The 27,639-nt window shown below is 40.2% G+C and overlaps 1 protein-coding gene across 2 annotated transcripts in view; it reads left to right on the top strand.

Annotated features, from left to right (window-relative positions):
• RRBP1 (ribosome binding protein 1) overlaps positions 1-27,639 on the top strand; it is a 114,744-nt gene that overhangs the window by 71,134 nt on the left and 15,971 nt on the right. For both annotated transcript variants that reach the window (XM_027840279.1, XM_027840280.1), the window contains exons 5-12: positions 5,015-5,167; positions 6,245-6,363; positions 12,644-12,776; positions 16,510-16,648; positions 18,503-18,681; positions 18,970-19,004; positions 23,864-23,954; positions 26,553-26,645. In XM_027840279.1, coding sequence (XP_027696080.1) covers positions 5,015-5,167; positions 6,245-6,363; positions 12,644-12,776; positions 16,510-16,648; positions 18,503-18,681; positions 18,970-19,004; positions 23,864-23,954; positions 26,553-26,645 — 942 coding nt within the window. The remainder of the gene's footprint in view (positions 1-5,014; positions 5,168-6,244; positions 6,364-12,643; positions 12,777-16,509; positions 16,649-18,502; positions 18,682-18,969; positions 19,005-23,863; positions 23,955-26,552; positions 26,646-27,639) is intronic.

A 27,639-nucleotide genomic window follows, 5' to 3' on the forward strand; every position in this document is an offset into this window, starting at 1 on the left:
TTAACATTAAGTATCCCAAAGAGGTACTGGCTACAGGAGATGGCAGGTGCACCCTCGCTGCATGTCTGCAGGGAAAAGGCTGCATGGGTCAGTTCTTGGGGATATTGTAAAGAGGATTCCTGTTCATTTGTAGGTTGGACTAGATGGTTTGGCTCTAAGGTCCTGTGATTCTCTGACCTCTAATATTCTTTCCAGCTTTAAATCTGTGATCATATGAAGACTCTATACAACATTTTTTAAAAGCCCTAGAATACTTGGATTTCTTCCTATATGTTACAGGAACATTGCATCTGCTGGTGGTGATCAATAGTGGCCTAAAGAAATGTGGAACTATCAGCAATTGTTAAACTTGCAATGGAAAAAAAATGTGCCATTTCCCCCCTTCTTTCCTTGCCCCCCCCCCACTTGAAATGATCCACAGCTGTATATTTGAAAGTGCCTATTACCCATGTGCATGTGGTGTATTTTTTTTTTTTAGTGCAGTTTCCCCTGTAGATCTCCTTTGACCAAATTGTGGGTGTTGTTAATATTAATTTATATTTGTCTCATTTTGTATGTATGTGTAGTGTGTTTGTAAGTATGATGTGTGGTTTATAATCTGACAAAGTCATGAAGCTCAGTCTGGCTGTAATTTAATTCCCTCCCCTTATTTTTATTTATTTTTGTACCATGCTGATTAAATAAAATGCATTGACCATCTAAAAAAAAAATGAAATGTGGAACTAATCCCTCGATGATCTAGTAGGGTCATATGAGTTTGCATAGAGGATTGGTTTTTTTGTTTGTTTGGTTTTGTGTATGTGTGTGGGTTTGGGTTTTTTTTGTTTTTGTTTGGTTGGTTGGTTGGTTGGTTGGTTTTTAGGTTTAAAAAGGCAGTATTTCTGGGAGGAACTATAGTCCATATCTCAGCCAGGAATCCAGTTAGTACTTTTTCACATTTTGTTCTTGGTTGCCCACTGCCTCCTTTGAAAAACAAAGATGTTTTATCCAGTTGCTGTGCTGCTATGGTTTATGTAAAATAATTAAGTGACAGTCACACACCCCAGGTAGAGTGCTCAGCTGTGAGGTTATAGTTTCTTTTTTCTTAGAGAGAATTATTTGAGAGGGGAAATAATTCAGGTTACAGTAAGTACTTAAGTTTTGTCTTATGATATTTCTTCCCATAATATAGTCAAGTTTAAGAAGGCAGTTGGATTTAGAGAACAAAAACTTGAGTTCAAATTCTGGCTCTGCCACTTTTGCCTGTGTAATCTTATACCGGTTATTTAATTTTTCTTGTCCTGTGTTTCGTCGTCTGCAAAATGGGGTGGTTAGGCTACATAAGATGAACTTGGAGGTACATTTTAGCTCTAAGTCTGTGATCTTAAGACCTGTATCTGTAATTTCTGTTTTTTGGAACAAAAAGGGCTCCGTCCCAATCAGGTTTTGGTAACTGGTTTATTGAGAATTGTCTAAGGAGGACCTCACCATTTCTAGGGACTTCTCTTTCTTGTGGATTTTGGGTAGGATGTCCTTGTGAGACACTGTGGTGTCTTTGTCTAGCATAAGTCTCCCTGTTCTATGCTGTGTTTGATGTTAATAGTCAGAGAGGATCATTTAACAAAGCTTTCCCTCTCTTTGGTTGCCTCTGTGGAGGAATTTTTTTTAACATATACATGGGAGACCTTGGTGGAAGAGAGCCTGAAAAACATGACTCTACAGGGAAGATAATGAACTGCTGTGGTGTATTGTCTGCCAAAGCCTGCCTTTGTTCCCCATTTCCTTCTTTACTTTTGGAAAAAATAAAATCAGATAAATTTAAACCAAAGCTTTGGGTTAAAAAAGATTCTTGTTATACCAAGCTTACATTGGAAGTCAGCAGGCTCAGATTCTTGGTTCCTGAAAGCTCATTTTTGAATCACCGACAAGGGAGGAAGAGAGAGACAGATACAGAGAAAGAGAGAAAGACAGAGACAGACAGACAGATGCTACTCCTAATGTCAGGGAAATATAGAGCCTGGCAGCTTCTTTTCCCCAGGCATGAGAACTGAGAGTCATACCCCCTCAAGCACTAGGGGCCACTAAGAACATCCACTTTCAAATTTTGGAGAGCCTGAGCCTCCTGAGTCAGGCATTGGATGTGTAGCTGTGCAAAGTGGTTTGTTTTTTGTGGGTTTTTTGTGTGTTTTTACAAGGAACCCTGCTGTCCTTCATATAGTTCCCTTTTGTCATCTCCATGACAAGCAAGGAGGGCGATCTTCCTTCTGAAGCCAGAACTGACCTTCTGAATGCAGAAACTGTCTTCTCTTGCTGGCCCTCTGCCCTTTCTGAATCTCTCGATCAGAGACCCTTTGGTGATAAGCCTAGGTGCAGTCACTCTCCGACTTAACATGAGCACAAAAGGTCAGACTTTGGTCTAAAGTTGCAGATCTAAGACCAGACTAGCCTTACTCTGGCTCACCTCGCTGCAGATTCACTGGGTCCTGCTAGTGGATACTGATCCTGTCCTTTGGCCTGTTGCCTGAAAGGTTCTCCCAGACACACCCCAGAACCAGAGCAAAGTTTCTGTTTTCAGTTCTGGTAAATGGCTTTCTACACCCAGCTCTCTCTTTGGGTGAGAAATCAAAGAAAACTATGCTTGGGGCAGAAGTCCTGACATTACTGGCAATGAACTTGGGGTTATAAAAGTTTAAGAAAAGAGCATTAGCTCTTTGCAGCCAAATCACATTGGCAGAGGATTCAACAGTCGCTAAACATCTGATAGCCTTTAAGAAAAGGAATTTAAAGGAGGCTAAGTAAATGAATTCAAATAAAGTTGCATTTTCTTAGATCTGGAAAATCTTTAAAGAAATAGAAAATATTGCCTGGCTACTGATGGCTTTGGGATGGATGCACCATTAAATCCCAGGTAGAGTTATGATTTGGTCAATCCACAAGAATTTACTTACATACTATGTGCCATGCACTGGGCTGGGTGCTGGGGAATACAAGTACCAAGAATTCAATAATCCCTCCTTGCCAAAAGCTTACATTATAATGGGGAAGACAGCAAGGACATATAAAAATGTCAACAGCATAAGTGTAAACTTAATGCATACAAATACAAATGCATGCAAAGTATATACTACTGACCATGTCACACTGGGTGCTTGGGTATGTGTGCTCTAGAGAAGAGTAACTGGTAAGATTCATAACACCTGCCACATACTTGCGGGCTGCTGAGATGTCTGGTAGTCCTTTGTGGCTTCTTAGGGGGTTTTCCTGTAGCACTTTTGTGTCAGCCGTGGGGCATGAGAAATTAGAGAAGAGTGTGGTTTAGCATAAGTGTGTGTATTGGTGGGAAGGGTGTGGATGCAGAGGGTTTGTGAAATTCAGATTAAAGAGATAAAGGTTCTTGGTGGCAAGACTAAGGGCTGCTGCTTTAGAATGGTATTTCCTTTCAAAGAATTAAGGGGAATATGTTACTGGTACATGGTGTAAAAGAGACCAATATAAGGCATTCTACGTTCAGCTCCATGGGGCCCAGGAACATGAAGTCAAGAGGGGAATTCCAGTGTACTGGAATCTTCAGTTCTTCTGAAGTTGTAATTTTTCCATTTCCTGTCGAGGAAGAGGGGAAGTCCCATCGGAGGAGAAGTTTGCTTCCTGTTCCTCAGGCATCAAGAATTGTTGTTTCTTTCAAAAAAAAATTGTCATTTCTCTTCTTGCTTAGATAGGAGACTAGGGAAAGTATAAGAATCTAAACTGGGTAGATTTTGAGGAAAACGTGGGTAACCCCTATTACTCACAATTCTCAGTGTTAGGAGGGCTTGCTTTGTGCTTTTGAGTCTTGATGCTTCTCCCTATTCTGACTTTTTTTGGGGGGGGGCAGTGTTTGTTTCCCGTGCTGTACCAAGCTGTGAATGTTATTTCCTCCCTCACTTACCTCTGTAAAAATTTGAGAAATTAGACTTGACTTAGCAGATTCCTGGCCAGCTTCAGAAAATCTTTTAACCTTCCTTGGATATAGGGGTTAAGAGGTCAGTGAGTGGGGAAGGACATCAATGAGAATACCCATAGGGCAGCTAGGTCCTCTTTAGTTCTCATAACATGTGGTCCATTCTGCCCTTTTAGTTGCCCCATAGAAAACAACAGTGGCATCCAGTGGCCACTTTGGTCAACCATAACCTTCCTTCTTTCTGGGTCTCCCCATCTCAGAATGATGATCCTTCTGTCTTCTGCTCTAGGAGAAAGCCGTTAGTCCTTTGGTTTTCTCTGATCTGAAAACCAAGTGAATTGTGCCCCTGAGTGGAAAAGGATTGTGAAGATTTCTTGGCTTTGGTTTGGGGGCACCTAGGGTCTAGTATGAGCTATAAAGAGATGAGAGAAGTCAGAGAGGAAAGGGAATTGGGGGTTTGAGTAAGGAGTTCATGACCCTAGAGTCAGCCCAGGAGAGCCAATATGGGAGCTCGCATTCCTGCTGCTCTTCCTAATTCCTGGTTCTTAGTCTTGGTGTGGGTGAGAATAGGAGACCTGTCTGTTCTTTCTACCCCTATTAAAAACCCATTGTATTCCACTGAATAAATAGTGGCAATTTAAGGGCAAGTTTGAGTAGCTCAGGCCCTGAAATTTTTGCAATTTTAAATATCCTACTATTTATCTAAATCGATTATACATGTCAACATCAGAATGATTTGATGCAGCTTACGTGGACACACCCATCCTTATGTTCTCTTCTTACTTTACGGTTGCCAAGTAATAAACCTAGCTTTCTACATAGGGGTTGATCCTTGTACGTGCAAAATTACTGTGCCATTTCTGTTTTCCCCAGAATCCCACATTGGGATCTTAGAGCAAATGTGGTTACGCATTGTAAAACTTAGCCTATGTGAGGTTTCTAAGGAAAGTTTAGGCTGACGTGACCTCCCAGATTCTCGATGATGTCTCCCTTATGTCATCAGTTTGGAGGTACTCTCGGGTCCCAACTGATAAGCTTCTTCCAGCTCTAACAGGAATTAAACCAATATTCTTCCTTTCCTCTCCCCCCTTTCTCTAGGAGCTTGCATCCGAGAAGTCAAAGGCGGCGGCTGGGGAGGCCAATGTGAAAAAACAGCTCTTGGCCAGGGAGCAGGAGATCATGGCTGTACAAGCACGCATGAAAGCTAGTTACCGGGACCACGTCAATGAAGTGCAGCAGCTGCAGGGGAAGGTGAGGCATTTGTCAGCCTGCAGGCTGCAGGGCAAAGAGCTTTGGGCTCTGGGGAGCATGAGTCTGGCTCTGGGTTTAGACCAGGACCTGAAATCCGTTTCTGCTGGGGCAGTTTTTGTTACAGCTCAAATACTAGGGTCACTTATAAAAGAGGTAGGAGAATGGGAAGGATTTGGATGATTGCATTCATTTTAGGGGAGTGTCATATAAGCCAAGAAAGGAAACCAGCGAAAGGGGGGCCAGAGGAATGTAGGATCTGGAAACTCTTGTGGAAGAAGGTAGGACTGTCAGCTTGGGTATGATCAAAAATTGTGATGCATCAGGGAGCCGGGTCTCCTCTTGGCCCTGTCACTGACTTGCTATATGACCTTGAACCAATCACTGAATCAATCTGAGCTAGTCACCTCCTTTCAGCCGCGGGGACAATAATCCCTGTTGTACCTACCCCACATAGTGTTGTGGAGAGAATAAGCTGAGATAATGGATATGTAAGTGCTTTGGAAAATGGAGAGGGGATGAGGTTCAAGGGTATCTATCTCAAGTTCAGGAATTGTTAAAGCTGTTTATTTTAGAAGATGAGCAGAGGAGGAAGGGCAGAAAATCCTATTTATTACCCTCCATGGCTTGCCACTGGCTTTTTCACCATTAGCTACAGATGTTTTCTTTCAGCTTGATCTCTTGCAAGGTGATAATGGGTCAGGAGAAGGAAAGAGAAACTTGTCTTCCTCTTGGGCGATAAGAGGTTTTATTGGTTTGTGGTAACTTGTTTTATCTCATAATACAAATGTCAAACTGTGTAACCACAGAAGAAGTGAAGCAGGGAATGTTTCTGAGGCCCTACCCTGAATCTTTCCTAATAGCCTGAGAGGCTATGGTGAAAAGGTTTGGAAGTAATGAGGAATGAGAAATAAATAGACTAAAAAAAAAAATCTAATTCAAGGGCTCTCAAGAAGAGAGCTGTATTCTGCAACCCGGATTCCATACTGCAGAAAGCAAGTTTTGGTGTGAGTTTGGGGGTGTATCTTCCCTCAGGCATTGTGGACTGATGCTCTTCTACCCTCTAAAATTCATTTTCAGATTCGAAGTCTTCAAGAGCAATTGGAGAATGGACCAAACATGCAGCTGGCTCGTTTACAGCAAGAGAACTCAATTCTGAGGGATGCTTTGAATCAAGCAACCAGTCAGACTGAGAGCAAGTAAGCTTCAGTATTCACTGATAAAAAATGGAAACTTGAATATGCTTGCTGAATAGCCCTGTAATCACACTAAACCAGAGATTCTTAACCTTTTTTATGTATTGGCCCCTTCTGGCAGCTTGGTGAAAGCCTACTGATCCCTTTTCAGAGCAGTATTTTTAAAAAATTCATAATGGCAGGATATGTTAAATTTCAGTTAGAGAATAGTGAAAACAAAGGTGTGATTTTTTTTTCCCCCATAAGAATTCACAGACTCTCTGAAATCTATGGGCCTTTAGACCTCAGGTTAAGAACCTCTGCACTCTGTAAAAAAATGAATCCCTTCCTTGGAAGTCACAAGAGGGAGGGAGAGCATTCAGTAGGTCTTGTGTATATTAACTTTTTCCTGTGAGGACCATTGTTCATGTACTAGTGATCACAGACATAAGCTGTACATAGGGTCAGTTTTTCTGTTTCTTTTCATCAGGTTTGCTCTTAGTGTGGATCTCTCCCCCTGGCTCCTTATATAGGTGACAAAGCTTCAATGGTATAACAAATGAAGGCTGGAGGAGGGAGATCATGTCATTTTCTGTGGCCTGAAACTTAGACCTTGCGTTTTGTTAGGTGCCCTCTGTGTTACTGGGTGATACTGACATCTTACAGAGATTTTCCCCCATGACAAATAAAGGACTTTCCCCATATATACCTAGACAGTATCCTCATAGTGGTAGACTTTATTAATGTCCCCCTTAATAGAATGAAATTAATCAAAGCAGAAATAAAAAGTTAAACTACTTTTTTCATTTTCACTTAAGTATTTTTAAAGTTTATTTTTTTCAGTGAACAAAATCTATTTCTCTTTTTCCTACTTCCCTCTTCCTCTGTTCATTTGGAAAAAGAAAAGGAAAAAACCCTTGTAATCAATATGCATAGTAGAAGAAAACAACTTAACCATGTCCAAAAAATATGAATCATTCTGAACCCCAAGTCCATCACCTCTCTGTCAGCAAATGAATAGGTTGCTTCGTCATTACCCTTGGAATTGGGGTTGGTCATTGTGGATCAGAGTTCTTAAGCCTTTCAAAGTTGTTTTTCTTTATAATTTTGTTACTGTCTAAATTCTTCTCCTGATTCTGTTCATTTCATTCTGCGCCAGTTCCTACAAATCTTCCCAGGTTTCTCCAAAACTGTCCCTTTCATCATTTCTTACAGCACAATAAAATTCCATTACAAGGAGTTAAAACCAGGACCAGAAATACATTCATTAGCATAATTTGTTCAGTCATTTTCCAAATAGGGACTCCTCTCCTTTAGGTTCCAGTTCTTTACCACCACAAAAAAGATCTGCTTTAAATATTTTTGTACATATAGGTCTTTCCCCTCTTTCTTTTATCTCTTTGGGTCATAGACCTGGCAGTGATACTACTAGGTCAACTGGTATGCACAGTTTAGTAAATCTGGGGGCATAGTTCCAAATTGGTTAAGCAACTTTTCAAAGGCCATAGTTAATGATTAATGCTGTAGAGGTCTGGACTTCCAGAGCTGGTCAGCTAGCTGCCTGACACTGAGTTTTCCAGCATAGTCCTCAGCTTAAAATGATCCCATTTTCATCTAATCAATCACTGCTTTGTAACACACAAGAAGATGTAACTTGCCAAACAGTTATTATTTTTTCCCTATAAGCTGTATGGCTAAGAAAATAATACATTGGGTACTATGTCCACTTCTGAGTTCAGCATTTAACTTTGTTGTGGTAAATGGCAGTTTCATTAAACAAATGTCTTTGCCTGAGCAGTATCTTCACTTTCATTTAGGGACCTTTTGAGCTAAAGTGCCTTGCCATGATTCATTCTAAGATGCTGATACTTGTTCCCATTTACTTAGCTGACTTTATGGATACAGAGAGTATGACAAGACTAGTAGAAGACTGAGGTATTTGAAAAAGTGAAAATAGGATGGAGAAATCCCTCAAAATTTCCTTCATCATGCTGAGGGAGGGTGGCTGTGTTGGATAGTGAGCTTAGCTCTCTCATCAGTGCTCCTTATGGTGATGAAGGGCCCTTGTAAAGCTATTTACATCTTGAGTTCCTCTGTGGATGTCATTATCTTCTTCCGTGTTTCACCTGTTGAGCTTGAATCTTTATGGTTGCCATTTCCTGAATGATGACAAATAGAAGATTGTAGACAGAGGAACTCTGACTGTCCTCCCATGCCTTGAATGTTACCCCTGTTTCTGTATATGCTTATGCTTCAAGGCAGAGGAGAAAATTTCACTCTATGGTACATCTTCACTTGATCTCTAAATTCCTCACTCTGGGACTGGTTCTTAACCTGAGGCCTATGAATTTTCTTTTTAAAATATATATTTATATGCCATATATCATCACATTATATATCATAATATATAATATTTATATATAATTATAACATGGTATTTATAATTATAATATATAACAATATAATTTCTTTTTTTAATAACTATTTCAGTAGAATTGGTTTCCTTTGTAATCCAGTGTTTTTTATTTTGTTCTGTTAAAAACATTCTTTTTTTCTTCTTTCTTTTCTTTTGAGACTTGGTCTTCCTAGCTCACCAAGCTGAAAATTGAGTGGCTACTCATGGGCCTGATCACAGTACTGATTGGCATGGAAGCTTCTACCTATGTCATTTTTCAAACCTGGACTGATTTGCTCTTATTTTGGTCCTTCACTGGTTGGGTCTTACCGTAAAGCTTTAGCCCTCTTTCAGCTCAGAACTCCTGAACTCAAGCAAACTACCACCTTCAGCAAGGACTGCAGGCATCTGCCACCATGCTAGACCTAAAAATGTTATCCTGAGAAGGGTCTAATTGTCTACTCCAGTTATTGATTTTTCCTTAAAGCTTGTCAGATGTCAGATTTTGGGGGATTTGTTCCCTTGGCGATAATCTTCTATGGAGAGGGAAGATCTTAGGAAGAGAGCCATATGTGGCCTTATGGCCACAGGTTCTCCACCCCTGGTCTGTAGGCTTTACCAGACTACCAAAGGTGTCCATGACAACTGGTTCAGGTAGTCACAGAGCCCTATACCTAGGAAAAATGCCAAGATGGCATTTACTCTAGTCTCTGGCTTTCTCTGACTCATCCCATCTGGCTGATTGTAGAGCCTATTCTTTTTTGTTGTTGTTGTTGTTTTTGTTTGTTTGTTTTCTTTTGTGAGGCAGTTGGGGTTAAGTGACATGCGTAGGGTCACACAGCTAGTAAGACACTGTTATGTGTCTGAGGCCGGATTTGAACTCAGGTCCTCCTGAATCCAGGGCTGGCGCTCTATCCACTGCGCCCCTAGCTGCCCCAGTGGAGCCTATTCTCAAAGAGCACCAGGGTATTCTGTGACCCGGAATCACAGAATACTAGAGCTGAAAGGATCTCAGCAATCATCTAACCTGTGATATAATGGGAACAGCACTAGACTCCTCAAGCTTGGTTCTTCTCCTAGCTTTCTTGGGCAGGTTGTTTCCTTTCCCATAAGCTTCATATATCCTTATGTAAAATGGAGGGGTTGGACAAGATCATTCCAAAGGTATTCTTTCCAGGTCTTTCCAGGCTGTAATTCACTGGTTCTAGGCTAACTAACCTTATTCAGTAATTGATCTGTTTATTTTTTATCTTTAGGAAATTCTTCCCTCTATTTAATCTCTATGTATGGGAGTGAGTTTAAGGGCAAATTTAAGTTTAACTTTAAAGTGTGGTATTTCAAAAGTATGAACAAAAATGAACCCATTTGATATTGCAGAAATTTTATAGTATATGCCTTTCTAGCAATAAGGATATGTAGTATTGTGTCCATTATAGGTAAATAATAATATCCATGAAACTTGTTTACTCTGGTTATTAATTTTTCCTTAAAGTTTGTCAGATGTCAGGTTTTGGAATTTTTTTCTCTTGGCTAAATCTCCTGTGGAGAGGGAAAACCCGAGAGCCAGTTTCTTCATTTTAATTTCATATAGGAGAATGCAGTGTTTAAGTTTTTTCCTCCATTTCCTCTAGGTTAAAAGCATTCTTTAACTTTTCCTTTTGGATTGTCAGTGGTTGCTGAAGGATAATCCATCCTGATGAGCTGTGTATTGTTGAGTTGGGCTTTTAAGTTTTTTCTTTTTTATTATGAACTTAATCTTCAATAAACACAAACATTTCAGTATGCTGAGATGAACAAGACAGAAATCGTGTAAGAAACTGGGGACTTTTATACAATGTATTTTGAAGGTTTTTTTGTAAAGAAATGCTTATATGTAAATTTTTTCCAGTTATTTTTCTTCCCCCCTCTCCATTTTACTGATATCTTTTAACTTCATACTATCTTCATTTTTTAATAAATCCCTACCCTTCATCATCCTTGTAAGCTATCCATTGTAAAAAAAAAAAATGGGTGAGGGGACCAGTTCAGTAAAACTAATACATCACCCTTGTTTTGTAGCATATGCAATATTCCCCTTCCTTGGCCCCACAACCTCTTCAAAGAAAGGAGGGAGTTGCCCTTCCCCCGGTACCTTCCCCTCAACTGTTCTCTGGAACCAAGTTCGATCATTACAATGACACAGCATGGAGTTTGAGTTGAGGGATCCTCCCCCCTCTCCTTCCCATTTACAGTATTCTAGTCGTGTTTGTTTTCACTGGAAACTGTATGTTGTAAAGATAGTCTGGTGGCCTCTTTGGGAGTTAGCATTTGGGTTCTGATCCCAGTTCTGCTCTTGAATATTTGTAAGACCTTGAACAGTTCATTTTTCTGCTTTTATCCTTTTCCCCCTTCCCTCGTACTCCCCCTACCCTTCCCCAACCTGTTTCATCATCTGGAAAATCATAAGGTTGAACAGAGATAATCTTTAAGGTCCTTTCCAGCTTTCAAGTTCTATGATTCTATGAGTATTTTATGAGACCCTTCATTAGTCCTGTTTTCTTCAGCTCACAAAATTAGCTGAGGAAGTAGGAAATGTGGATTAACAAAGTACATTCTGCACTAATGCTTAAGTGCTTTACAATTCAAGAAAATTCATTCCTGATTGCAGAGCTTGTTTGTACTCTAAGGAGAAATGAGAACATGGATGCTTGGCTACTTCTCTCTCCTCTGAATGCTTAGAAAATCCCAGGGTAGCTCTCATGGAATTGAGCCTTACTGATGAACACACTTTTTTTTTACTTTGTGTTCCCCCCATAGTTAAGAGTTGTTTTTTTTAAACTAGAGAGTTCTAAAATATATTTCATTTGTCACCAAAAAAAATCTGTTTTTAAATTTAATATTTAAAAAGTTTTATCAGTGCTTTTTGTTTTTCTGTTATATTTATACTCGTTCTTAACATCAATATCACTTTTCAATTATCTCCTCCTCCCAGTAAAACTCTCCTTATAAGTAAAAAAATGAGTAAAAACAATGAGGAAAAGCAAACTAACATTTTGACTCACTACCTACTATGACAAGAGTAAGCCGCATTCTCCTCTACCACCTTTTGGTTGAAAAGTGGGAGGTATTTGATAACCAGACCTTTGGAATCTAGATCAATCATTGCATTGATCTGAGTTCTGATGTCTTCTAGTGTTTTCTATTACATTATCGTAGCCATTGAATTACACTGTCTTTTAAAGTGCTACACGTCTCTTTTGAGAGAATTATTTTTTGTAAATTTCCTAATGCATAGTGAGAATTATCTGGCTCAAAGAACTATTCACTTTTTAAAATTAATTTTTTTCAATGAACAAAAATAGATCCTGCTCCCCAGTTGAAGGGGTAGAAAGCTATGTAAAAAATATGTATAGTCAAGCAGAAAAACTTTCTGCATTGACTGTGTCCAAAAGAAAAATCTGTTTCATTCTTTTCTCTTGAGTATATTTCACCATTGGTCCTTGGGGAATCATGGTTGGTCATTGAATTGATCAGAATTCTTATTGCTTTCAAAGTTGTTTGTTCTTGTAGTGGTGTAGTTGTTATATAAATTGTTCTTCTGGTTTTGTCACTTCACTCTGAATCAGTTCATATAAGTCTCCCCAGATCTTTCTGAAATTGTCCCCCATATGGCACAATAGTATTCCATTACAGGTCTCTTCACTTTCTGAGCTAGTCACTATCTTGGAGAAAAATCATGAGAGGCTGAGTCAGTTGTGGACCACTTTACATTTTCCAGCCAAGCCCTTCATGTGTCACTGGAATTCTGTTCTGTTGTTGTTTTTGGCATGGGGGAAGAGTTGGTCTCCTTAGCCTAGGAATCTCAAGCATATTAGCTTGTAACGTTGAGCTGAACTCTCAGTCTGATCCAAGGACATAATTGTCTTCCAGGCAGAATGCTGAATTGGCCAAGCTCAGACAAGAGTGTAGTAAGCTCACAAAAGAAGTGGCCGAAAAGTCTGAGGCTGTGCAGCAGGAGGAACAGCAGAAGAAGAGCTTGGAGAAACAGGTCCACCAGCTGCAGGTGAGGCATGGGCCTGGTGCCTCCCATGGGTTGGTTCAGCCCCTTTGGCGCCATGCTCAGTGTGTGATGAGGAGAGATGATACAGTCAGTCTGCCCTTGGGCCCACTGACTCTTTTTCTGGGAACCTTGTTGGAATTGATCTGATCTGTTCACCCTGACTCAGCTCTTCTCCTTTGTGATGAATGAAATCCATGAATTTGCTGGAGGCGCAGCTGAACAGTATTAAAAGATTAGCATAAAGAATTGGCCATCTCTTTTTAGGCATGGAACCCTGGACAGTGGCCTACTTAGGCTCAAATTCTCTTTGGGGACTGCTAATTGGCTGTGGAGACATGACTTCTTATTTGAAGAGCCTGGCTTATTTTTACCCACTTGTGTAAGCCCTACTTTTGTGGGGGCAGACTGCCTCAGAATAGGGTCCTTTCCCACTCAGAAGTGGCTTTTACATATCTGACCATTCATAAAAATGAGGAGAATAATGCCAACCACTTCCTCCTGAATTTAATGCGGTCTCATCCAAATTGATTAGGATGCCTGTCTTCTGAAGGCCTATGCCTAAAAAGCAGAAGCCCCAAATGCAGCTTGGGAATGGAAACAGATAATATTCAGAGGGTATTTGACCCAGGTATGGAGAAAACCTTCCTGTTATGCCAGTTTTTTTGTTTGGATTTTTGGATAAAGAGGAAATTGTTATCTGAGGTACTTTTGGTCCTATTTCTGTGGGATCATCAAAGCATGAGTGAAGGAAGTTGCTTACAGCAACTAGGTGTAGTTGGGAGAACTTGTTCTGGTCTTACTTTTGCTCCATAATTAACTAGGTGACCTTGGGCAAGTCACTTAACCTCCTTGGGCATCAGTTTCCTTATCTGTAAAATGAGAGTGTTTGACCCAGGTTTCTTCTAGCTCTGACATTCTATGAGCCTGTCCAGTTTATGAATGGTATTTGAGGCTTTCCTTTTTCTAATTTTTTTTCCCTAAAGAGAAGAGTATAATTTGTTTCTGGTGGTCTGCATTTTCTCCTTCCTAAATTTAAATCTGAGGTTGGGATAGTTTATCCTTTGGGTATGGCTCAGTCTTTAGTAGCTTAAGATACTAATTTCAGGAATCATCCCTTTGACTTTGAATCTAAAGCTTTTGCTTTTCCTATTGGAAACCATCTTTTCTCTCAATTAAGGCTTCCTGCTATGGAGACTTAAGCTTCTGGGATCCGAGTAGATGTGAGCTCTCCATGGCTGGAATTTTCTTTACGTTTTCAGCATCGCTAGCAGTCTCATCATATCATATCTTCCTTCTTCTTTCCTGGCAAGAATACAGATCTCTGGGAAGGGAAGGAGGATGCCTCTGAAACCCGATTCTGTATCTGACTGGCAACATTGTGAAACGTACTGAGAAGAGAACAGATGTGTCTTGTGTTCAGCCCATCATGACACATGCAATTTTAGTAGATGAACTGAAGTTTTGGAAACATCTGAGGGTTTTTTCAGTATCTAGCAGGCCTCTTGCATGCCTGTCTCACTGAGTTATCTTACTATTGTAAAGCATCTCATGGCCTAACAACATTTATATCTGGATTGCTATCTCATCAGGGTTTTAAGTACTTCTTTATTTCAGTCCTTTACAGTCAACAAGCTTACCTTCTGCTGGAGAAAGAAAATATACAGATAATTAAATACAAAATAACTACAAAATAAAGTCAAAGCAGTGGGGAGGGGTGGGACGGCAGAGGTGTAGAAAATAACAGTGGGGGAATTGGGCCAGGCCTCTTATAGGAGAAAGCACTTGTGTGAAGTCTTGAAGAGAGAAGGATCTAGGGATTCCAATGGGCAGAAATGGGGAGGGAGAGCATTTGAGATATGGAGGCAGGAGATACAAGCTGGCTGGTTTGGCTTGAACATAGATTGTGTAGAGAGAATCACAGGACTCCAAGTGCCAAATGCAAGTTTGTAGTTTCTAGAGGTGGCTGGGAAATGAAGCAACAGCGCGTAGAATAATTCCAGGAAAGTAACTCTTCTCAAAAGTTCACCTGATTTCTGGTGCCCTGTAAGGTTAGAGCCAGTACTGCTTTGTACCTTAGAGGATAGAGGGAATTGGAGCCCTGTACATAGGATGCACCAGTCTATAAGTAAGCCAGGTAAGGAGGAGCTCATAGGTTCGCAACCTTCTTCCATATCTAGAGGCTGTGTTTAGTGATTCATCAATGATTTTTACTGCATTTGTTTGCATGTCCCTCCTCTTCTCCTCTCGGGGTGAGGGGGATAGGCTTAGTGTGAACAGACTACATCCCAGATCATCCCTTTAAAATAGAATGTTTTGGAATGTTACCAGATTTGAAGTCAAGCTTCCCATCCCATGGTTTGCACACTCCACTCTCTTCCTCTCTCTGTCTCTCAGTCTTTCTCTTTCTCTCTCTCTGGAAAGAAGAAGACATTTGCCCTACTCCTCTAGGCCTCCTGTGCTATTCTCAGGCCCTGGTCTTTCAGTTACTGAGAGTAACTCATCAGTAACACCTTCCAGGATTCTGGGATAAAACTTGCCTGGGCCCAGTGACTTGAGCTCACTGAGGGTAGGGAGGTAGACTTTTACAATCTCCTTATTTCCTCTAAGCATTTCTTACTAAGCAAGAAAATGATTATCCTCTCACTCTAAGAGATGTGCCAGCGTTTTTCTTTGGATTTTAAAAAAATGTTCTTGTTTCTAATATTGATTTGCTCACCTGACCAAATGTTCTATTTAAAGTTAGCATTGAATGGATGAAAAGGCTTGGCAGCAACTCAGAACCTCAGTAATGAAAGTATCTGACTACATTAGACTCATTAAAAAAAATTACTCAATAGTTCTGCTTAGAATAGTTGCCTGTCTCTGGTGTTGCCTGGGAACATGATGGGAGAGAAGTTCTCCTTGCTCCCTTCCAGGTCAGCTGATAGGAGCAGAAAAATCAACTTGTTCAGGAGTTCTCTGGAAGGCCACATCACCACATTCCTTCCTCATTTATTCCTTTGGAATTTGAGTGAAACTGTTCCACTGTCGTGTCTTTATTATGGAAAATGTTGTTCATTCTAAAACTGCACACAAACTTCCACTGGGCAGAATACATTCAGGACATAGTTTAAAAGAAAACCTCTGAGGATGGTTTTGCTTATTTCCAGTCCTGCTTTTAACTCCTTGTCATTCATTGTACAGGTTGATGTCTATTCCTCTAGTTGTGAGCAGCATTCGATTGTTTTCAGTGTGCAAGTCAGACCAGCCTTTGTCTTCTGGAATCACTTTATATAGAAAAGGAAGAGAGGCTGGGTTTGAGCAATCCTGATTAAAGGAAAGCCTGTCATCCCACTTTAGCTCAGAATGCCTTCTTAACAAACAGTTACTCTTTTTTTTTTTTTTTTAAATATGTGCCTGTAATTTTATTGGTGAGACAGCCTGAGGCCTCTCAACTTTTTGTTTTTGAGAACTGATATATTCAGAGTTTGTTCAAACAATTGCTTTGGCTTTTTTGCCTCCTTCACTTACTTCCCTTGGCTGAGGGTTATGAACTGCAGGAAAATGAATTGCAAATTTCAAGATATGATTCCAAAGATACATACTGAGGAAATCAAGGCTGCCAACATAATTTTTTTTCCTAATGGGTACTGGGATAAGGCAAGAAAATCATGTTGCATGCTTTCCTAAGTTTGGGAATTCAACTTCTCCCTCTTTCTCTCTCTCTCATTTTTTGTCCTTGCCCTCCCTCTTCCAGGTTTCTCAAAAAGAAAAAGAAGATGCCCTCCAGAAGAGACTAGATGAAGTGAGCGGAGAGCTGCGCAAATCCCAGTCCAGCTACAAAAATCTTTTGGCAGACTTGGAGAAAGCAAAAGGAGATCAGCAGAATATTGCTGGTTAGATAATTCTATCACTCCTCTGTCCCTATGTGTTAGAAAATTGAGTGGCAAAGGCAAATCAAGCTCGTAGCCATTTCTAAGAGTTAGAGATGCCAATGTTTCCTGCTTGTTTCCAATGCCATTCAATCTATTGCCCCCATAACTTTGTTCCTATGGCACACCCACGCTCCCTCACTCTAGCTCTAGCCAACTCCTTCTATGATGTAAACCTTCCAACTGGCTTTGGGATATTTCATGACTATGAGAAAAATGAATCCCTCGAGTTTAGGTGTGGATTTGACTGTTCATGAGCATGTATAGCTTTCCTTTTGTTATTTCTTGGCCCTGTCTCAAGTTGGAAGCAGGAAAGGATTGTTCTTTTTAAAGTCAAAGAATCATAGTACTGCCAGCTCAAGTGGTGAAAAAGTCCAAGGTCAGTGAGAATAGGGGGGAGGAATTGAACTCGAAGCAGAACCCCTAGATTTGAATTGTGGCTCTGTCACCTGCTCTCCTTATAACTTTGGGTAAATCCCTTCACCTCTCCAGGCTTCTATTTTCATAGGATATCTGTTTAGAGCTGGAGGGTACCTCAAAAGGCCATCTAATCCAACACCCTCACTGAGGATCAGGGAGATTAAATAACTTGCTATTATCTAGTGAAATAATATATTTGAACTACCCCAGGCCTGCCCTTTAACCAGCTGCATGAACTCTGGTAAGATGGCTTTGAATGAGAATTCTTTCCTGAGAGGGCACAGGAAATTGGTGGGACCTATGTACACCAATTAAACTTAACTTCAGAAGATGCACTTTTGCCAGGTCCCCACCTTGATACATCCAGTGAACTAGTGCAGAACTCACAAATATACAGACTTGAGGTTTCTACTTTCCTGATGTGAATTCTTTGTACCACCATCCTTCTAGGGTTCGGTATAATTTCATCAGCTCTGCTTTGTGTGAGTGGGTGAGGACAGGAGAGTGGTTAGAGCTTCAGAACATTATAGTGGGTGCTGGGGTGAGACACGAAAATCATATTGCATGTTTTTCTAAGTCTTGGAGTTTGACTTCCATATAAAGACTATGGGGATAAGGAGGAATCACCCAAATAAAAAATAGTTTGAACTTCGAAACGTTTTCACTTTCTGCAGAATAAACTTAGTCATATCACCCCAGTTTGTTTTTTCTTCTCATGTGAGTTAGAATTTACCAAAGTGAAATAAGTTCTCCTGTGCCATTCTTCTAAACCCAATTAATTGCCAGCCTCATTTTATAGTGTTTGAGTAATGGTGTGAAGCCGTTTGCCCTTCTTTTATAATTATAAAAGATAGTCCCATCTATTTTCATAGAAAAATTCAGGTTAGTTAATGCTCTTTCCTATCTGCTTATTGTCTGTGTTTTCAATGGTTAATAAAATCATCATCATTATTTTTTCTTACCAGTTAGCATACATAGTGTGTAGTGGATAGATAAGAAAGTCTGGGTTCAAGAAATCTTGTCTCAGACACTTACTTATAGTGTGATCCTGGACAAGTAATTCAGCCTTTCTTAGCTTTGGTTTCCTTATTTCTAAATTAGGGATAATAATAGCTCCTGCCCCACAGAGCTCTCATGAGGATCAAATTAGATAAGCTATGAAAAGCAATTTGTAAACCTTTAAAGACTATCTAACTGCAAGTAATTATTATACTTAAACCTCCCTGTTTAAAACCCTAAGCGTTTTCGCCCCTTTAACTAAGATGCACAGGAGACAAGGTGTTACAGTAGCAGATACTATATAAGTTCTGGAGAGAGCAGACTGGGAGTCTTTTCTTGACTATCCCACTTATTCTTCTCTCTCCCCGCTCCCCCACCCCCACCCTTTTTCTTCTGTAGAACTGCATAGCAAATTACAGTCCTCTGAAACAGAGGTGAAAAGCAAGTCTGAAGAGTTGAATAAACTCAAAGGAAAGCTGTTGGAGTCCAGTACAGAAAATGCAAGACTCACAGAAAGGATCAAATCCATCGAGGCTCTCTTGGAAGCTGGCCAGGCCAAGGAAGCCAAAGACACCCAGGTCAGGACTCATCACCCTTTCTTTCAAGTAGGCCTCCATTCATGAAAATTTAGCAAGGGCTATCCGTGTCTCCTCCAAGCTCTTTGGGATCCTGTCTTTCCCACTTTTGGGTCCATCGTTGACATGAATTGTAGAAACCAATCTATGTTCTCTCTTTCTGCTCTCTGAGCTAGGCCCATAATAAAGACAGGTAGGGTGGAAATAGATTTGAATCTTTATTAAAAGCAAAGGAAAAAAATCTAGAAAAATCTTGTGTTAATGAGTGCCTGTTTTGTCTTTTCACTTTAGGCTAGCCAAGCAGAGGTGGAACAGCTTCAAGCAAGGTAAGACTGGAGAGCTGAATGGTTACATGCTACTCCTTCATTGACTTTTAGGCTTCAAGTGGGGTAGTTTGAGTTGAGGTGAGTTTGAAATGAGAAAGGCCTCAGATTTTCAGAATAAGTCCATTTTTAAAGGCTCCTTTTCTGTCGTCTTTGCATTGACTAGCATGCTGAGGATAATTGTAGACTAAGGCTACTATGTGAATGGTGATGGGTGGATACAATTGTTTCTTCTTCCTACATAGACTATCATGTTAAGAATAGAAGTTGTTGGCTCTTGTTACTCGTACATCCCCTGGGAGGGAGAGCAGGGTGACTTAAAATTGGTGAGAGAGAGAGACAGAGAGAGAGAGTGTGTTCACACATGCATATATTTAAAAGGTAGGATTAAAATAGTGCAGTAGTGGATACTTAGGGGAGTTGATTATATTTCAGTGTTATTGAAAAACTTACCATGAGAACAAATGTTTCAGTGCTGGTTTGTTCACTGGCTTGCACATTTGGTACTTGAGTTTAGCCAAAGCTTGCTGGAGTGCGTGATTATTTGTTTTTGTTAATGAGATGACTTTAGTCTGGCCCAAATCTTGTTTTTTTGGTATCATCAGACCCATGGTGCTGTATTCTTTCAATGCTGCTTGTCCTGCACGAGGCGTCGTTCATTTACTGTTTGTTTGGTGTTGCTAAGGGCTGAGAATGACTACACAGTAGGGCCCCAGAAGTTAACGTAATCCCAGAGTTCTTGGGGCTCACTATCTCTAGAAGCATGGATTTCTCAGTGCACACTCACAAGAGATTTAACTTGGCTGGGAGAGCAGAGGGCGCACGTATCCATGTAAGTCAATAGTGCACATCACATATTTTCTCCATCTCTGTAACACAGATGTCTATGTGGCGTCCAGCACGGTTCTCTTGCTCTGCCTGTGACTGCTAGATGAATCACTGTACTTACATCTTAAACACAGCACTATGTGGCTAATTTCTCCTGGCAGCCAGTATCATAAGCTACCAAAAAAAACCACCAGAAGGCAATGAGTCTCTCATAGGAAGACTTGGGACTAAACTCTTTACATTTTCCTGTCCCAATATATCTTATTTCAAGACACTTAGGCAAATTAGTTGAGGGGTGGTTTTTGGATACTATTTTGTGTTAAAGTTGGAATTCTTGGGCATGATGAATGTGGCTATAGAAATTGTTGTTGTTTTAAAGAAGATGGATAAGGATTTTTAGGCCATTTGGATATAACTGGCATAATTTTTTTTTATCTTCAAAAATAATTTTCCTGAAGCATTTGTTTTGAGTTCATCTGATTCTGCTGTTGATATTAACAAATCATTACTTATTTAGAACCTTGGAGAAAGCAAGGAAGAAGACAGAAAAGTAATCTATGTCTCCTTTTCATTGGCCTTTTGGTTTGTTTTCTATGAGATTTTGTCTTTGCCAAAGAGTATATTTGCCGCAGGCAGATTTTTCTGTCCTCTTTATCTAATGATATGGAGCTCATAAGGAAGGAGACAGTGTGTGGGAGTATTGCTAAGTACAGGTGAATCTAGTGTAGATTTGTGGGATGTATTACAAATATTTTTATAGGACTGATCATAGGTTTTTATGGGAAAACAGCTTTCAAGTTCATGCTGTTACTGTTTTTAGGAAAGAAGACATGGATATTGTAACTTCCAGATTATATTAACTACATAATATAACTTATTAATCCAAAGATGGATACATACATGCTTGTGTTTTCAGTTCCAATGTCTGCCCTCTTTCAGCAGCTAACATTGATACCAACTAATATCAGGATTTGGCTTATCTAGAGAATAAATGTTTTTCCTGTAGTGTTTTCAGTCTTATCCTATTATTTTGGTTAAAAATGTCAACATTGGCCAATTCTGGACACTATATTATACATTATTGGTCTAGTGAGCATTTGTGAATTACCTCTTTGTTTATTTAAAGGCTAAATTCAGGAATTATAGTGTCGATCTGAGCTTAGTTCCTCAGTGTGAAATATGTAAGATTTATGAAATTCAAATCCAAGTTATCAAGAGGCTTTTATTTGAGAATAGACTAATGGGAATTCTGAGTATGAGGAAAGTCAAGTCTGAGCAGATGTGATTGAAGTCTACACAAGTATAAAGATAGGGATGGTTCATCTTTGGGCATAGTCAGCAAATCTCAGAATATAAGAACCTTGCACATGGGAGAATTAAATTTGGGCTGATATATCCATGATGGATTTTTAAGGGACACTGGGGGTGTTTGGGCTACATCCTGAACCTTTTAAGATTGATATCATAGAAAACAGCTATGTTCTTCTACCAAAGACCTCTTTTCAAAAATAGAAATTGGGACTTATGTCAATTTTTAGATTTTTTTTCCCCCCTTACATACTGAGGTGATCATCACAGATCTGAGCTGGAAGCGCCCTTATAATGCAGTTGTAACCTGTTAGCTATACAAATGACAGCTAGGTGGTGCAGATGGCCTGACCAGGCCTTGGGTCAGGAGGACTCATCTTCCTGAGTTCAAATCTAAATTCAGACACTTAGTAGCTGTATGACCCTGGGCAAGTCCCTTAATCCTGTTTGACTCAGTTTCCTCATCTATAAAATGAGCTGGAGAAGGAAATGGCAAACCACTCCAGTATCTTTGCCAAGAAAACCCCAAATGGGGTCATGAAGAGTTGGTCATGACTGAAATGTCTGAACAACAGCTAAACAAGTTCTTGTTTTTAAAAATATAAACAGAATAACTAATTTTCTTATTGACTTTTTCTGTTTTAGAACCTTAAAATTCCAAAATAGGCTATTGACCTTTGTCTCTAAGGGGTAAATCAGTCTGTTGTGCCTAGGTGAAGTCACCCTCATCTTTGAGAGTCTCAAAAGTAGCTAGCTACAAGGTAAAACGAGCATATTACATTATCAGTTACTTGAATAAAGACATAGAAAGGGTGCCTTTTCAAATAACACAAAGATGGGAGAAATAACCAACCCAATATATAGTCAAATCAGCATGTTAAGTGTTTCAGGCAGGCTGAAATACTAGGTGAAAGTCAATAAGATGAGATTTAACAGAGATAAATGTTGAATCTTGTATTTAGGTCCTGCATTTAAGGTTAAAAAAAAAGTCAATTCTGCAAATATAAGACAGTGGAAGTATAGCTAAGGAATTCTTCATGTATAGAAAGATCTGAAGATTTTTAGCTGACTACAGACTAATTATCAGCAAAGATGTGATACAGTTGTTTAGAAAATGTTGATGTGATCTTTGGCTGAATTAAATAATAGTATAGGAATACTATAGGAATACAGAATAGGAAAGTAATAATTCTATTCTATACCTGTACTGGCTAATCACATCTAGAATTTTGTGTTCATTTCTTGGCCCTGATTAAGAAGTGCATTGATGGCTAGTATGTGTTGTGTATGGAGTAAGTGATCTTCCTGTCCCTGGAGCTGGTAGAGCAGAAGCTGTGTAACTGTTAGTCAAAGACTTTGTAGTCTTTTTTTTTTTTTAGGCAATTGGGGTTAACTGACTTGCCCAGGGTCACACAGCTAGTAAGCACCAAGTGTTTGGTCTGAGGCCGGATTTGAACGCAGGTCCTCCTGACTTCAGGTCCAGTGCTCTGTCCACTGTGCCATCTAGCTGTCCCAAAGACTTTGTAGTCTTAAGAGGGGCATACTCGGCTAGGGAAATGAATAGTCCTACTGACCCCTGCCCTGATCACTCCATAAATGGAAGAGTGTGTTCAGTTCTGGTCACTCAGTTTGAGGAAGAACATCGATAAGTTGGAGGACATCCAGATGAGAGTGACCAAGATGATGAAAAGTTTTGAGTTCAGACTTATTTATGAGATCTATTTTAAGTCTCTGGGGGTGTTTGGCCAGGAGAAGTCTTTGGGGGAGGGGTGATTGGCGTAGAGAAACATGAAAGCTGTGTTCAAGTGTTTAGAACTCATGGAAGAGGGATTAAACTTGTCTTCGTCTCAGAGAGCAGAATGAGAACCAGTGGGTAGAAATTGCAAAGAAGTAAATTTAGGCTTCGTGTCAGGAACAACTTCCTAATAATTAGCAATAATCTCCCCAATGTGGAGTGGGCTGCTTCAGGAAGTAGTGGTATCTCCATTGACTAGAAGATTTCCAACAATGTCTGGATGACCAGTTGTTGTGTATCTTGTAAGTGGGGATAGAGGTGTATTAAATGACCTCTCTGATGCCTTGCAACTCTTCAGATTCTCTCTGCATTCACGACAGGGTGGGCAGTAGGGTACTGGCCCCACTAGACAGGCTTCTTTGGAGGTAGGTTGAGAGTGGCATTGGAAATTGGGTTTCAGTTGGGAGTAGTGAGGGAAATAAAGAGTTGGGAGAGAGTACCTTTTATTTCTCTGAAGCTTTGAGATTTGCATAGTTGCAGCCTGAAAAATGAGACATCAAGTGGTGTAGTAGATTGTTGGAGTCAAGAAGACCCAAATTCAAACCCTCCCTCAGATACTTACTACCTGTGTAATTGTATAAGTCACAACCTGTCTTAGCCTTTGTTCTCTTATCTGTAAAAAGGGGCTAATAATAAAACCTACCAAGCAGGGTTGTTGAAAGGGTCAAATGAAATAGTATATGCAAAGCACATTGTAAACCATAAAGCACTCTATAGATGTTAGCTATTCTTATTTTTATTATTTATATTATTATGTACCAGATTGCACTTTGTGAATGATTTAAGCTGGTTGGGAACCCTGTTCTAAAGTGTCTTGATGTGGTTTGAACATCAGACCATTCTCATTTGAATTGCTGCCCATTTGGAGAGTGGGCTACAGGGAAGTGACTGTTTTAGAAGCAAGAAAATAATGCCCTTTTATTCCCTTTAGGCTCAAAGAACATGAGGCTCAGGTCACATCTTTGGAAAAGGAAGCTACGGAGCTAAAGGCGGCCGTCGAGCAGCAAAAACTAAAAAATAATGTAAGGGTCTACTCCAGAGGGAATTACAGCGCATGAGGGGTTGGGCTCAGGCAGCTTGAGGTGAAGAGCCTGTATGAGTATTCTATACACGTCTGCTCCTTGCTCTTTCAAAAGTGCTCCCAACCGGCAAACAGTCCTCCCCCGACCAGCAGCCCCTGAGAGAGGAGATTTAGCTCGATCTCGTGCATTAACTCCTAAGGGCTTCATGCCTCCCCAGCCCCGCTCACCTCATGACTCCACCATGAATGTTCTTCCTCTCATGTTCCCTTGCCCTCTTAGGATGTTGGAGGCGGGAGAGGAGGGTGAAGAACAGCAGCCCTGGTTGTTAGGGTCCCTTTTGGGTTTTTTTTCCACCTCTTTACCTTCAGTCCTAGTGGCAAGAATCACGGGGGGTTTCTTATCAATGTCTTCATAATCCCAGGTTCCAACCTTGGATTTAGTTTTCCTTAAGAGTATTTTGAGCCCTGATTAAAGAAGTCCTTACGCCAGAGACAACAGAGTGTGTGTGTGGGGTGAGCACCCACTGACAATTTCGTTCACTCTTAAGTATTTATTAAGTACTTAGAAAGTCCCAGCCACTATTGGTCTCTGGGCTTACAAAGTCAGAAACAAAATTGTCTCTGCCCTTAAGAAATTTTCTTCTACCAGAGGAAACGTTATGAACTCCAGGATTTCTTAACCTGAGGTCCATTATTTCTTTTTTTTTCTTTTTTTTTTTTTTGGTGAGGCATTTGGGGTTAAGTGACTTGCCCAAAGTCACACGGCTAGTACGTGTCAAGTGTTTGGTCTGAGGCCGAATTTGAACTCAGGTCCTCCTGACTTCAGGGCCGGTGCTCTATCCACTGTGCCACCTAGCTGCCCCCATTATTTCTTAACCTGCAGGTCATTTTAAAATATATTTTGGCAATTGTTATTCAATATGATTGGTTCCCTTTGTAAACTGATTTATTTTATTTTGTGCATTTAAAAACATGATTCAAAGAAGAGGAAAGGAGGATGATAAGGTCCCTAGGTTTCACCAAACTGCCAGAGGAGCCTAACTCCTGATAAACACAAAGACAAAATGTATTCAAAGTAATTACAAAGTTACCACAGGGTGAGGAGGTGCTAATAATTGAGGACGTCAGGAAAACCTGTAAGAGGATTTGAACTGAGCCTGGAAGGGAGGTCAGAGGTTGAAGATGTGACCACAAGGAGCAGGGCATTGAGAACATGGAAAGTTGCCTGTGCATGGCAGGGAGAATAGAAAGCAAGGATATTCAGTAAACCGCAGGGTACATTTGGGGAACAGAGTCCAGTTTGACTGGAGCTTAAAGTTGGTGATTAGCAGTATCGTAAGATAAGGTGGGTAAAGAAGGGTGTTGCCAGAGTGTGGAGAAAGGCCTTGAATATCAATCAAAAAATTTAGAGTTTTCTTGATAGTCAGTATCGAGCCACCAGGGTTTTTGATCAGAAGAGTGACATGACCAGAACCATGGCCATGCATAAATGAGATCACTATGGAAGTGCTACAAAGAGTAGAAGTGGGAAGAGCCAGAAGGAGGCTATTGGAGTAATCCAAGCAAGTGGTAGTGGTGAGTGGGATAGCAGTGGTCTGGAGAGGGGCACTGCTTCTTTGCCCCAGCACAGCTCTGTTGTCTTGTTGCTTCCTAGAAGGTTGACCAGCCATGATTTCGTCTGTCTGCGCTGAGCTTTTTGGCATAGGGCTGTTTAAGGCCAGGTATTCATCTCTAGGAGCTTTGTGTATGTAAGTCTGTCTTTTCAGACAGAATGTGTCCCCAAATGCCCATTCATTGCTAGAATGTAGCTGGAATTTGAAGGCAGGTTGTCAGACTGCAAGTCATTGGTTATTTATGTCAGAGCAAACATCCTTATCACCTTCCTATATCCCCATCCTCTTTTGATCCTCCTTCCGCTGCTCACCAAGTGTCGTTTAAAGATAGGCTCAAGCTATTAATTTATTACAGGGGTTCTCAGCATTTTTTGTGTCATGGACTCTCTGGCACTCTGGTGAAGGCTATAAACTCTTCAGTCATTTTTCTGTAATGCATAAAATAAAATTCATCTGCTTACAAAGTAAATCAGTTATATCAAGATACAATTATCAAAATATTAAAAAGACAAAATATATGGACGCCAGGTTATGAACTGTTGACATAATACAATCTGTCATCATAATATTGTGGAAATCTTCATCTACAAGGAGAGGTGATAGAAAACCATGATAGTCATTTGAGAGGGGAGGGAAAAAAATCCTTAAGCTACACTGTCTCATCCTTTTATTCCTTATCCCAATATGTGTTGACTGTAAAAAAGACATTTTCTGTCCTGATAGCAGGCTAGGACTGTCCCTGTAATGTGTTGAGGCACGGTAACCATATGTTTAAGGGCTCCGGCACAAGTTAAAAATTGATGGACCATAACAATGGGAAATTAGATTCCCGGTCTCCTGAATGCCACATTCCATTGATGTGGAAAAGTAGCCTACCTAGTATCCTCTGTGAGCTCATCAAAGGATCTGAAGTTGTACTTTCTGCATGTCTTAGGGGATGTTCCCATGGTCTGAGCATTGGTCCTGACCATTGTTTCCTCTCCTAGGACCTCCGAGAGAAAAACTGGAGAGCAATGGAAGCTTTGGCATCTGCTGAAAAAGGATGTGAGGAGAAATTGAGTTCTTTAACCAAAGCAAAGGTTAGATGTATTTCATGTTCGTTTCTGTCTGCGTAAATAATATCAAGACTAGTTGAGCCAAATGCATTCAAAATATGTGAAATACAGGCTGCCAAGGACTGGGGCCTGGAGCTTCTGCTGGATGGAGTCTGTCTGGGATTCTCAGAGAAGTTGATACATAAACTCCCCACTAGGTTGAGCTGTCTTCTGTTCTCTTTTGAATGAGGAGGAAAGAGTTTTGCTCTTAATTTTCATGCCTTCTCCATTTGTGTTAGCTGACACAGGCCTCCAGTTAGCTTCAGGTTCATTGATGTGTTGCAGCTAATGTTTTTTCAGCAAGTTAGTTTAGCCCATTAAATTTACTTCCTTTGCTAATGCAAACATCCAGCAGATTCCTTTTCATAGTTTTAAAAATAAGATGCAAATGACTCGTGATACTTTAGGAGAAATAAAAACCAAACTCATTTCCAACCATGTAGACTTGAGTTTTATCATTCATTAGTGAAACCTAATTTAGTGGCTGTTATCTTTTGGTCCTATGTGGAATTGTAGCTAAATATGTTAAGGCAGCTAGGTGGCGCCAGGAGTCAGGTAGACCTGAGTTCAAATTCAGCCTCAGATACTTAATAGCTATTTGACCCTGGGCAAGTCACTTAATCTCTGTCTGCCTCAGTTTTCTCATCTGTAAAATGGAGATAATAACAGTACCTGCTTCTCAGGGTTGTTGTGATGATAAAATGAGATAATATTTATAAAGTGTTTTACAAACCTTAACGTACTATATAAATGCTAGTTATCGTCGTTATTTTTACGGTAAAGTATTTTTTCAAGAAAAATGTCTTCTTGGGCAGATTGTTCAGAAGGTAGCTTGTTTGCCTCAGAAAGTGAAACAATGATAGTTAGTATCTTATATTTAGAGCTAGAAGGGACCTTAGAGGTTATCAAATCTAACCCCCTCTTTTTACAGATGAAGAATTGAGTGCCATTGATGAAGGGACTTATCCAAGGTCATACA

Source organism: Vombatus ursinus, unplaced genomic scaffold, assembly GCF_900497805.2.
Source record: "Vombatus ursinus unplaced genomic scaffold, bare-nosed wombat genome assembly UNPS02014841.1, whole genome shotgun sequence".
Lineage (NCBI taxonomy): Eukaryota > Metazoa > Chordata > Mammalia > Diprotodontia > Vombatidae > Vombatus > Vombatus ursinus.